We start from the raw sequence: 12,961 nt of genomic DNA, 5'->3' as shown, positions 1-12,961 counted from the left end.
ATTATTAGTTTTGATTTTGTGAGGTAGGGTCTCACTCTAGCCCTGGCCGACCTGGAATTCACTATGTAGTCTCAGGGTGGCCTCGAACTCACGGTGATCCTCCTACCTCTGCCTGCCGAGTGCTGGGATTTAAGGTGTGTGCCACCACACCTGACTCAGCCCTATATTTTTAAATCATGTATTCATGAATTGTATTTATTTTCTTTATAATTTTGAAGATTTTTATCATTAGTTTCTCTGATTATTCTTGAGTAATTTTGTTCTATGGCTCTGTTTTTGCTTCTGAATAAGTGTACCTAAGTGTTAAAGCTTTACAATGATTCCTTTTATAATGTGATTAATAATTTCTTAAAAATCAAACTGCTACACAAACGTAATATACTTAAGCATAAGCAATAAGTTATTTGACTCTTTTGTTGTTTTGTTTTTGTTTTTCAAGGTAGGGTTTCACTCTAGCCCAGGCTGACTTGGGACTCACTACGTAGTCTCAGGTTGACCTTCAAACTCACAGCGATCCTCCTACCTCTGACTCCCCACGCCTGGCTATTCCCATTTGTTTTTGAGGAAGGGTCTTGAACTCAGAGTGATCCTCCTGCCTCAGACTCCTGAGTGTTGGGATTATAGGCATGAGTCATCACAACCATATCTGGCTTAATATTCCTAATTTAAAAAATTAATTCTTTTAGTATTTTACTTGTATTTATTTATTTATTTGAGAGAGAGAATGAGAATGGAAGCTTCAGGACCTTTAGCCACAGCAAACAAACTCCAGACACCTGTGCCACTCTGTGCCATGTAGGCTTACATGGGTCCTGGGGAATCAACCTGAGGTCCCTTGGCTTTGCAGGCAAGCACCTTGATCACTAAGTCATCTCTCCAGCCCCTACATATTAGGAATAGTAGCCAGTCTATATTTAATATAGACTATTTGCCAAATGGTTTCTTGGGTTTTCTGCATGGAGTAACTTGTGTTCTTAGAGCACACTGTATATAACATGTAATAAGTGATACCCAGCATTGATAAATCTCTTGCCCAGTGTCAGCTTGTCAGAGTGGAAAGGTGATCATGATGGTTAAGATAGGTTCAGTAGCAAAACAACCCGGGTTTGATTCCCCAGTACCCACGTAAAGCTAGATGCTTCTTTCTGGACTTTGTTTGCCCTGCATGCCCATTCTTTCTCTCTCTCTCTGCTTGCAAATAAATAAATTTTTTTTTTTCCTGGGTGTGGTGGTGCATGCCTTTAATACCAACACTTGAGAGGCAGAGGTAAGTGGATTGATGAGAGTTTGAGGCCACCCTGAGCCTACATAGTGAATTCCAGGTCAGCTTGGGCCAGAGTTGAGACCCTAACCTAAAAAAAATTTTTTTTTCTCTTAGAACAGGGTTTTGTATATCTTCTTGGTTTCCATATAGTTCCCTTGTTTTTTTTTGTCTTTTTATGATTTTGTCTTTTTTTGTTTGTTTGTTTTCGGTGCTGAGGACCGAACCCAGGGCCTTGCGCTTGCTAGGCAAGCGCTCATCCACTGAGCTACCCAACCCCTTGGTTTCCATTTAGTATGAATGTTCTGATATTCCATGAATGGAAGCATAACAGAAGGCCTTGTTATGTTATGTAAAATATAACATAAATTCTCTGACTTGGAGCAACCTTTGGCTCAGAACTGAAAACTTCAAACATATTCAGAGGACTTCATAACAGTATAAATTATTTGAAGTCTTGGACAAATTGAACAATATCTAAAAGCTTTCCACATTGTATTCAGATTGTTTCTCAATGTGATAAATCCTTTGGTATATCTGTTGTTTATTAAATGGTGCTTTAAAAAAAAGATTTACAGTTGTGATTCTGTAAAAGAAAACTGATATTAGGAGCTGAGTGTTGTGGTATATGCCTTTAACCCCAGCACGTTGGAAGCTGAGGTCAGAGGATTGTAGTGAGTTTGAGGCCAGCCTGATCTAGAATGAGACTCTGCCTCAATAACAAAACTAAACTTGAATTGTTTATAATGCTGTCTTTTTTGTTTTCTTTTAGCGACTTCAGGAAGAAATCACCAAACAGTCTCCAACGTTGCAAAGAAATGCTTTATACATCAAATCTGTAAGTTTTGCATTTCATTGAAAGGATTCCAGTTAATTTTTTCCACTTTATTTTTACCACCAAGGCATTGAAAACTTGTCAGATCTTGGGATGTAAAGGATTTTTCCCCATTTTCTTTCCTTAGTCTAAGATCAGCCGGTTACCTGCTTACTTAACTATTCAGATGGTTCGATTCTTTTATAAAGAGAAAGAATCTGTCAACGCCAAAGTTCTTAAGGTTAGTAATGAGCTATAGTTTGTGTGTGAAATAAAATTCTTTGAAGTCAGTTCCTAACCTAAAATAGGTTTCTTTTTCCTTTAGGGATAATCTTTGAAATGCTTAGGGGTCATTAACATTAGACAAGTGGATCTTAACTAGGAATGCCTGCTGAAATTTTATATTGTCCTTCTATTTCTAGTTACACACATGCTTGCCTTCTCCCTCCAACCCCAAACATCCACTAAGTCTTACATGGTTCATGGAGTTTGATATTTTTCTAAATATTCAAAAACAATCCTATGTAGCTCTTGCACTGCCCAGAAGTTTATCTTCTGTTAGGCTGGTCCCTTCAGAGACACTTCCTTGGTGGCTTGGGTAGAAGTGACCCTGAAGGCAGTGAGGCACCCTGTGCTATACTCCGGGGCTGAGGCTCTTCTCCTTCAGGGGGCAGTAGTTAAATTCCTGGTGCCTCAAGAGAGTACCTCAGTGCTGGTTCTTTGAGGAGCCAGCCTCAGGATTGGACTATGTTGGGCTGCAGAATTCCTGCTTTTTGGGTACATCATGAGTGCATTTTCTTTTTATTTATTTATTTGAGAGAGTCAGAGAGAAAGAGGGAGAGAGAGTGAGAGAATGAATGGGTATGCCAGGGCCTCCAGCCACTGCAAACAAACTCCAGATGCATGCGCCACCTTGTGCATCTGGCTTATGTGGGAATGGAACTAGGGAATGGAACCGAGGTCCTTTGGCTTTGCAGGCAAACACCTTAACTGCTGAGCCATCTCTCCAGCCCTCATGAGTGCATTTTCTAATAGTTACCTGAGAAGGTTAAGCAGAGCTTAGGTATCTACTGGTATTTACTTTAAATATAAGTCACCAAACTGTATCAGTGTTGTTTGTAAGTAAAATTGTGTTTCACATTTAACAAGTGACAGCAAGTTGATGCCAGTATTGGGAATCCATTACTTTCACAGCACCTAGCCTAATTTCTGAATTGCTGCTTCTGGCATTCAAATTTGGTTACCTCCTCTGTGGTCAGTTTTATGGGCTAGAGTGTTTCATGGAAAAGATCTTGAAAAGTTGTTCCCTTCAGAAAGAGGCCAATCATTGGTAGGTGATAGTCTGGCGAGGTTTTTAACTGTAGTCTTCCACTTGGGTCTTCACATATTTTATAGTCAGAAGAGATTTTTAACTGTAGTCTTTCACATGAGTTCTCATAGATTTTATTTTCAACTCTATTTAAATTAAAAGCATTATTTGAAAGTATTGTAGATACTTTAAAGTCTTTCAGTCACTTCACACTTTTTTTTATTTGTTACACAGGATGTTAAATTTCCTCTTATGTTGGATGTATATGAACTATGTACACCAGAACTTCAAGAGAAAATGGTCTCTTTTCGGTCAAAATTTAAGGACCTAGAAGATAAAAAAGTGAACCAGCAGCCAAATGCAGTAGGTTCTCATTGCTGATTTTCTACTGTTGGCAGTTTTGATCCTCGCCAGTGTGCTCCGGGTTACTCCGCGTGCCTCTGCTAGAGCCTGGTGCGGCTCAGTCGGGCGCGCGGTCCCCGTTTCAGTCCTCTCCCAGTGCGCGGTCACGAGTCTCTGTCCCAGTGCCTTGCTTGGAGATGGCTAGTTATCTTTTCGAAGAACTGGCACTATTTTGTCAATTTTTCTTTATTTTCTGTTATTTTGATTTTGGGAGCAGTATTTATTTCCCATTTTTTGACTTGCTTTGGGTGGGTTTTTCTTTGTTACATTCTCCTCTCCTCTTGTTTTGTTTTCCGAGGTAGGGTTTCACACTAGCCCAGGCTGACCTGGAACTTACTCTTTGTCCCTGGCTGTCCTCAAACTCACAGTAATTCTCCTACATCTGCCTGCCAAGTGCTGGGGCTAAAGGCGTGCGCCACCATTGTTACATCCTAGAGGTGGTACCTGAGACCATTAATTCAGAATTTCCCTCTCACTTACTGTGTGCATTTAGTGCTACACATTTTTTTTTTCCTGTAGTTGCTTCACTGTGCCCGAGTTTCAATTTATATTTTATTCCGTGTATTTAAATCTTAAAAAAAATATTTTTATTTATTTGAGAGAGGGAAAGAGGCAGAGAGAGAAAATGGGCACGCCAGAGCTTCCAGCCACTGTAAATGAACTCCAGATGCATGCACCACCTTGTACATCTGGCTTACGTGGATCCTGGGGAATCAAACCCAGGTCCTTTGGCTTTGCCTTAACCATTAAGACTTGAGGCAGTGAAGGTCTCTCTTAATGTAGTATATCACACTTTTAGTGTAGACTTTGCTCAATAAATACTTCATTTGAGCTAAAATGGGAGGTGCCTGGCTTAGTAGATACAGTCAGTCAACGTGACATGTTTTTTTGAGGTAGTGTTGCCACAGCATAGACTTGGAATTCACTATATTGTCTCAGGGTGACCTCGAACTCATGGTGAACCTCCTACCTACCTCTACCTCCCAAGTGCTGGGATTAAAGGTGTGTGCCACCATGCCTGGCCATAATGAATATTTTGGCAGAACTATGGAATTGGGTTTTCCTTGGCTTCCCTATTGACAGTTAGCTACACTGCCGGCTCCACTGGTGTGTTCTCACTTGAGTGACTTGATGCTGTCCCCACATCCAGAGGGGACGTCATGTCAGCGTGCTGTGGCAAGCAGTGCTGTGTATTATTAAAAGTTGAGGACCTTTGGCTTTGCAGTTTTTATGTTAACTGTAGTTACATCGTTGAATTTGCAGAGCATACCCTCATGTTGCAGTGCTTTGTGGGCGGTAAGTGTCTGGGTAGTTGAGTGCTCAACACGAACAAGGATACACATCTGTTTCCAATGTGGTGACTTAAACTTTCCTCCCCTTAGAATGACAAGAAAAGTAGTCCCCCCAAAGAAGTTAAGTATGAGCCCTTCTCATTTGCTGATGGTAAGTAAAAGTTTCACTTGAGTACTTACTTTGTGTGTATGTGTTAAGGTCAAACTGCCTGCCCTACACCACATTAATCTAAGTCTTATGAAAACACTTCACCATTCATTATATTATAGTCATTTTGAGGGATTGTAATGACTTCAGTTGTCGTTAAGGCTCATAAAATGGCATCACTATTGCCAGCTGTTTCTAAATTTCTGCAGAAACATTCAGAGAAGCAGATTAATTGACTGGCTTTTTTTTTTATTTTTTATTTTTTTTAAGACCAGGTCTCTGTCTATAGCACAGGCTGGCCTGGAACTCATTATGTAGCCAAGGCTGGCAATCTCCCCATCTCAGCCTCTTTAGTGCTGGGATTAACAAGTGTAAGCCAGTAGTTCTTCCTGGATTAAATTCACATGACATGTGGTAGTCACTGTTTTTAGTGTACAGTCCTGGGGGACATACTTCTTTTTTTTTTTTTTTTTTTTTTTTTGTTTTTTCAAGGTAGGGTTTCACTCTAGTGCAGGCCGACCTGGAATTCACTATGTACTCTTAGGGTGGTCTTGAACTCATGGTGATCTTCCTGCCTCTGCCTCCCGAGTGCTGGGACTAAAGGTGTGCGCCACCACATCTGGTTTAGGGACATACGTCTTTTATTTTATTATTTATTTGATAGAGAAAGAGAGAGGGAGAGAATGGGCGCGCCAGGGCTTCTAGCCACTGCAAATGAACAGACACTTGTGCCCCCTTGTGTTATCTGGCTTATGTGGGTCCTGGGGAATTGAACCCAGGTCCTTTGGCTTTGCAGGCAAACGCCTTAACTGCTAAGCCATCCCTTCAGCTCAGGGACATACTTCTTAATATGTCATCCATAAAGTCTTAACTCTGGACAGTGGTATCTGGATGGATTTTAATAAAGCAGTATTTCTCTGGAGAGTTTTCCTTGACTGTTACTTTGCCTGAGAAAGCACATGTCTGGTACTAATTGCTGCACTTCTCTTTAGATATTGGCTCCAACAATTGTGGATACTATGACTTACAAGCAGTGTTAACGCACCAGGGAAGATCTAGCTCTTCAGGTCATTACGTATCATGGGTGAAAAGGAAACAAGGTAGAGTCTACTGGTTTTTCAGTTTTAAATACTACCTTATTTCTGTAAATTTCCTAGGGCTGATTGCTTTTGTTTCAGAACTTCTGAATGTTCCAAAAGGTGCTCATTCAGCCTTCTAAGAGCTTTATATTGTATTTACAGTATTTTCAATTGAGTTTAGAAACTTGATTTAAATTTAACAGTAAACCCATTACATATTAATAAAAAGTTTTTTTTTTTTTTAAGAATGTCGACTCTTTTTTTTTTTTTAATATTTATTTATTTGAGAGCGACAGAGACAGAAAGACAGATAGAGGGAGAGAGAGAGAATGGGCGCGCCAGGGCTTCCAGCCTCTGCAGACGAACTCCAGACACGTGCGCCCCCTTGTGCATCTGGCTAACGTGGGACCTGGGGAACCAAGCCTCGAACCGGGGTCCTTAGGCTTCACAGGCAAGCGCTTAACCGCTAAGCCATCTCTCCAGCCCAAAAAGTTTTTCAAATGAAGGCTGGAGAGCTGGCTTAGCAGTTAAGGCTCTTGCATGCAAAGCCTAAGGACCCATGTTCAACTCTTCAGATCCCATGTGAACCAGATGCATAAAGGTGAGGCAAGCGCAAGGTTGCACATGACCAAGAGATGGTGCAAGCATCTGGGGCTTGACTGCAGTGGCTGAGACCCTCCTTGCACCTCAATTATCTTTCTCTGAAAAAAAATTTTCAAAATGGCATTAATTTTTTTTTTTTTTAAATTTGAGAGAGGGGTCCAGATAGAATGGGTGCGCCAGGGCCTTTTGCTGCTGCAAACAAATGAACGAACAAACAAAAACTCCACAAGTGTGTGCATCTGGCTTTTGTGGGTTGTGGGGAATCAAACCTGGGTCCTCTGTCTTTTCAGGCTAGCCACCTTAACCACTATCATAGGGCTAGGGAGATAGCTCAGGATTATGGTAAAGTATTTGCCATTTGAGTACCTGAGCTCTCAGTTACCCAGACATTTTCTTTTGAGAGTGAGTACAGTGAAAGAGGCAGATAAAGAAGATAGGTCTGTTAGGCCTCCTGCCACTGCAAATGTACTCCTGGTGCATCCCTACTTTATGCATCTCGCTTCACATGGGTACTGGGGAATTGAACCCCGGCTGTCAGACTTTCAGGCTTTACAATGAAGTGTGTTTAACTGCTGAGCCATCATCTCTTCAGCCCCTAAAATGACATGTTCTAGAATAAAAGGCGTGAAGAGGCATTGAGTTGTATTTTTGCTTACTGTTTTACTGTCTGGCTTTACAGATTCTCTGGATTCTCATATGTATGTGTAGTACTGGGGATTGAATCAGAGGTTTTGTACATGCTGGGCACGTGCTCTGTAAATGAACTATATCTTTAGTGTTTTCAGAATTTTTATTTATTTGAGAGAGAAAAGAGGCAAAAAGAGAGAATGGGCACACCAGAGCCTCCAGCCACTGCAAACCAATTCCAGACATGTGTGCCTCCTTGTGCATCTGGCTTATGTGGGTCCTGGGGAATTGAACTGAGGTCCTTTGGCTTTGCAGGCAAACACTTTTAACTGCTAAGCCACCTCTCCAGCCCTTAGTATTCGTTTTCAAGCTTGCATCATCACACATTATGTAGCCTCTGAAAAGTACACAGTTCACTTACGAGAATGAGGGTGGGAAAGCAGACAGTGTACTTTTTTGATGTTATGTAGTGTTGATATCATGGAACCCTTGAAATGGTCTTGACCTGCATGGTCCTTGGAGAGCTATCACTCCACATCAAGTTACTGTCTTTCTGGCAGTGAAACTCTGCAGTGTGTATGATAGTCTAATTCTGTTGTTTAGATGAATGGATCAAGTTTGACGACGACAAGGTCAGCATTGTAACACCAGAAGACATCCTGCGACTCTCTGGTGGAGGAGACTGGCACATTGCTTATGTTTTACTCTATGGGCCTCGCAGAGTTGAGATCCTGGAAGAAGAAAGTGAACAGTAATCGTCAATTCAGCTATTTATGCTTAGGTGTGAAATAAATGTTATTTGTTGATCATTTCTATAATCCAGAGCTTATAAAAGGAAGGCTGTTTTCAGTGGAACACAAGAAAGCAGAATCAGACCACATGTGCATCACCCTAAAAATTCCAGAAAAGTACGTTTGGTGCGCTGCCTTTGTAGACACGGCAGCTGGAAGACATTCTTTAAAAGCTTATTTCTTGGATTCCTAATTGAAATGCTTTTCAATCACTTATCTTCTGTGATCATTTTTTCCTTGCCTTTTTAGCCCAAGATTCAGCAACAATGTTTACTACACACCTGTGACCTGTTTGTTGTTCTTGCATGGCTAACATCACCATCCAGTAGCTGCCCATCCTTTGCCTGACCTGACGATGTGTCTGGGAAGGTGGAAAGGAAGCGTTGCTCTCATTGTGTGACTCAGCGCTGCTGTCCCATCCCATGGAAGCATGGGTGCAATCAAGTGTTTGTGCAGCCTGACTGCTGCCAGCTCCTCATGACTCAAATAAATTGTGATCAGTAAGAGTTCACTTGATTATACACTCATTATTGTGTCTCTGATGTACTATGGTTTGTACTTGAACTTTACATTGGTTTTGTAGTAATGAACCTTAAAAAATATTGACAAGCTCTGGTTGCTTATTTTTAGAAAATGGGATATTTAATAAACAAAAAAGAGGGGTTAATAGCTTTCAACCTTTTGTCTTTCTAGTGTTAGAGGTTGGCTGAAGATTACAGTTCTGCAGATGGCTAATACCCGTGCTTTCAGCATCCACTTAAAATTCAACTATGTGTAGCCTGCCTATATAAATTTAAAAAGATAGAAAGCTCTAAAAGTAATGGATTTCTTTTTATGCTATTTGCTGTCATCAATTAGATTCATTCCTTGGCTCATGTTTATTTCTATTCTTATTCCCAGTCTTAATTAATGTCCATCTTAAAATTTAGTATTTTTTTAAGTTGTGGTATAAAATACCAAGAGTATGAGATGATTAAATAAGATCAATTTCTTACATTTCTATTTTCATTAGTCACTTGTAAATCTTTCAAGATTTCAGGGCCCTTGTTTGCTAAGGAAAAAATAGACTATTAGCTAATTGATCTGATTTTGAGTTGGATATTTATAATAAAGTTTGGGAATTATCATGACAACATACCTTTGCTTATGTTTTGATGCTCTCCAAAGCACAACATTGGTAACAAGATTTCCTATATAATGACCATTTTCCCTCAACTCTGTAATCTAACACTAGGAGTACTAGCATAAACTAAACTCTTCAGGGATATTCCTTTGCCAGTTAAGAGGTGGTGGAAGGAAACTATATGCAGTCAGTGCTCTTTACATGGGGGGTTGTAGTGTGTTGTTCATTGTGCCTGTGACTGTCACTGCCTCCTCCTTCGCTGAGAGCAGTTTCGGGGGATTTACTTAGCAGCTAGTTTCTGTGACCTGCTGGATGCTAAAGCTACTAAGATGAGGTAGGTTTAGAACAGTGTGTAAAGCCTTGTATAGGATGTGTTAGAATTTTAAAAACTGTATTTCCTTGATACAAGAAACTTAGATTTTAAAAAAGCATTATTCCAAAGATTGGATTTATACCAGTGTTGTTTTAAAAACTAATTAGGCTGGTTTAGAATCCAGCCGAATTGCATGGCAGGTCTTTGAGAAGGGAAAATAGGCAAACAAACCAAACAAACTCTTAAAGAAAACCACGATTCCTGAATGTGCCTTACTTGCTGTGCCACAAATGCTGAGGCCCTTTGAACACAGAGGTGTGCTGGTTCAGTGCTGCCTAAGCAAGAGCGTGTGCACTGGTCTGCTAGTGACCTTCAGGGACATGTGGGAACAGGAACAAGAGATGAGCCTCATCTTTCGCCAGTGCTACCTATATACACTCTGCTGTGCATAGGGTGCCTCCACACCCCCTTCGACCTTGACAGTCATTCCTGGGGTCATGGAACTGGAGAGGTCTATGATTCTCATGAAGAGTGAGGTCTTGGACTCCATTTCTTCTAAGGTTGGAGAGGTGTGCACCCATCTACAGGGTCAGACGGTAAATCTTTAAGGCTTTGTAGGCCGTGTCTGCTGTCTGTTGCAACTCTTGCTACTATAGTGACAAGTGCCATAGACGCTAGGCGTGTGCAGGGCATGGAGGTTACGTAACAGGCCTGTTTGCAGATCCTTTGCTTTACAGCTTGAGTTGGAACAGAAGAGTCTTGTGAGTTTTCAGAGGGGTCATCCTGGGATTTCAGAATCACTTTTCTAACTGTTAAACAGCATGCAGGAAACTAATTTGGTATGAGAATGTACCATACTCATAAAGAGTACTTTTTAACTTCATTCTACCTATATTTACTTAACAAAAATATTGCTTGTGATCTGGAGGTCACTTCATTTTGGTCATTTTCTGCACCCACCCTCCATTCTTCTGATAACCCTGAGGTTTCAGCCAATGTGTGTCCTCTTGTTCTTGGAGCACCAGCCAACTGTACAAACAATTGTTATAAAAATGTTTATTGTTTACCAAAACCAGTGGACCTCTTATCAAATGCTGCTTGGTAACAAAATCTTATCACAGTTTTAATAAAAAAAAAGAAAAGAAAAGAAAAGAAAGAAAGATGCTAACTATTTGTCTCATTGTCATGAGTTAGACTTTCTGCAAGGTCACTTAATCCAGACTTGTGTAGCGCGCTGATGAGATTATCAGGGGTGGCATGGGCTCCTTCTTGATCTTGCCAGGCAACAAGGAGCTGCTTAGCCCGCATCCTCACATCTTCACTGTCACATTCAATCTGCCTAATTTCAGAGTCTTTCATTTCCAAGTAGGGAGCCAGAATCTTCCATTGTCCACCCAGCTTGTTGGCAAATACCTCTATTTGTTCCCCTGTTACAGGTTTATCTCGTCGAACATCAGGACCTAGACAATAGAGACAGAAGTCACACACACTCCTAAGTATACCCAGAACTGCGTAGTAAAGGGGCCACTCAGCTATTAATCACCTTAGTAATTAAGCTTTGTTGTCCATATTTTTTTTTCTTTAACATTAAATTATGTGTGTACACATGCTATCCATGAAAATGAATGTCAAAATCGTGTACTACTACTGTGTCTTGCCTGGGGAAACTAAACCTGGACCATCAGGCTTTGCAAGCACTTTTAACCAGTGAGTCAGCTCCCCAGCCCTCCTTTACTTACTAGCATTTGTGCATCTGGCTTTATGTGGGTACACTGGAACTGAGCCCAGGTCAGTCGGCTCTGCAGGCAAGTGCCTTAACTGCTGAGCCACCTCTCCAGCCCTTAGCTTTACTTTAAGACATTTCCTTTTGATACTCTCAACACCCGAGGCTAAAGCTGCTGCCCTGACGTCCTTGAAGGCTGACTAACCCCACTCCCGCCAGCCAGCGGCTGCAGTGCTGCCTCAAAGCACGTATCTGCGCTGCATAATATTTATTTATTTGATAATTAAGTCAAAAGTAGAACTTTCTAAGGTAGAAAGCTGAAAAGTAGTCAGATTCAATAATGTACACAGGTAAAATAAGTCAAGAAAATTCAATTCTTACTTTCATTTTCCTTTAGTAAGGCATCATTATCTTCCTCATCTTCATCCTCACCTGTTTTTATTTCTTCAGAAGGAGGCTACAGATGAGAAAGAAATGTTTCAAAGTCAGCCAGCTTGTGACGTAAGATAATTGGAGATGCTTCTGTTTAGATGTGGTTATATAAGATTTGTAAGATCCCCAGCGCCGAGGCTCCAATCCCGCCTATCCCTGTGCCCGGCCCCCGCTGCTGGTCCTCAGCCCCAGCTTGAAAAAGGCAAACAGGAGAAACTGTCCGAGGACCCAGTGGACAGTAATTGACTCAACCGGTATGAAACTTGTATTTACATGCTGCACTGTCAGTTCTTGTTTTTCCTGTAAGTACAGATGCAATTCCCCATTTTTCACATACTTAACACTCAGTTCTGTTGAGACAGTGGCAGCAATTTTACAGCAGTTAATGTTAATGAAGGAGAGTGGACAAAGTGAAGTACGTCACTTACCGGTAACTCCTTGGCTAGCTTTATCACCATGTTTTCAAGATACTCGGGCAAGCTCTTGAACTGCTGGTTGGTTGGCTGGAAGAAATGAGGGCTTCGCCGTGCTAACAGTCTCAGGGCTCTCCACCCGTAATTTGAATTGTTGACAGTTCTACAACAAGAGATATCTGTCTTGGAATTTTAGTTTCCTATTTTATTTTCCCTTTCTGTATATTCCACAGAATACAATTCTGCCACATGAAACTTTGCACTCAAAGGCATAACAGGTCAAAGCACTATTCGTACTTTAATTAACCCTGTTCCTAAAGGACCCTCCATGTGCTGCCTACATAATAAGCAGCAGAAACTGACAATCTGAAGAGGCAGGATTGAGTGCAACAAACCAATTTTGGAAGTTTATATCCATCTTATTTTACTAAGCCAATGAGTATGCGTCCAGTCCTGGCTAGAGTATGCACATGACACACAGGAAACATCCATTGGCATTTCACAATAAAAATAAACCCATGGTGGGTACTTAAGCTCAGTGAGCTGATGTTTATACTTGCCATGTCTCCTTACAGATATGTTCTAGAATAGTTCACTGTGTTAATATAACTAGTATGAATTGAGAGCAATC

General features: G+C 41.0%; 2 protein-coding genes and 1 non-coding gene across 4 annotated transcripts in view; 1 reads left to right on the top strand and 2 right to left on the bottom strand.

The window, feature by feature from the left end:
• The window catches only part of Usp14 (ubiquitin specific peptidase 14), a 31,321-nt gene extending 22,484 nt beyond the window's left edge, over positions 1–8,837 (top strand). Inside the window, exons 11-17 of one of the 2 annotated variants that reach the window (XM_045134712.1) lie at positions 2,034–2,099; positions 2,224–2,316; positions 3,619–3,747; positions 5,169–5,229; positions 6,219–6,326; positions 8,139–8,316; positions 8,576–8,837. In XM_045134712.1, the coding sequence (XP_044990647.1) occupies positions 2,034–2,099; positions 2,224–2,316; positions 3,619–3,747; positions 5,169–5,229; positions 6,219–6,326; positions 8,139–8,290 (609 nt within the window). In that variant the 3' untranslated portion in view covers positions 8,291–8,316; positions 8,576–8,837. Of the gene's footprint in view, positions 1–2,033; positions 2,100–2,223; positions 2,317–3,618; positions 3,748–5,168; positions 5,230–6,218; positions 6,327–8,138 lie in introns of both variants that reach the window. The other variant, XM_045134711.1, reaches the window with a different exon arrangement.
• LOC123455211 lies at positions 5,341–5,469 on the bottom strand. Its single transcript, XR_006633757.1, has one exon. It is a non-coding gene; the product is annotated as a small nucleolar RNA SNORA33 (small nucleolar RNA).
• A 2,089-nt stretch (positions 8,838–10,926) lies between the features above and the next one.
• Thoc1 (THO complex 1) overlaps positions 10,927–12,961 on the bottom strand; it is a 45,794-nt gene continuing 43,759 nt past the window's right edge. The window contains exons 19-21 of the mRNA XM_045134710.1: positions 12,346–12,493; positions 11,867–11,942; positions 10,927–11,222 (exon numbers count right to left, since the gene is read on the bottom strand). Coding sequence (XP_044990645.1) covers positions 10,927–11,222; positions 11,867–11,942; positions 12,346–12,493 — 520 coding nt within the window. The remainder of the gene's footprint in view (positions 11,223–11,866; positions 11,943–12,345; positions 12,494–12,961) is intronic.

The sequence above is a fragment of the Jaculus jaculus genome, chromosome 15, assembly GCF_020740685.1.
Source record: "Jaculus jaculus isolate mJacJac1 chromosome 15, mJacJac1.mat.Y.cur, whole genome shotgun sequence".
NCBI classification, from domain to species: Eukaryota; Metazoa; Chordata; class Mammalia; order Rodentia; family Dipodidae; genus Jaculus; species Jaculus jaculus.
This window is presented reverse-complemented; position numbering and strand designations above follow the sequence as displayed.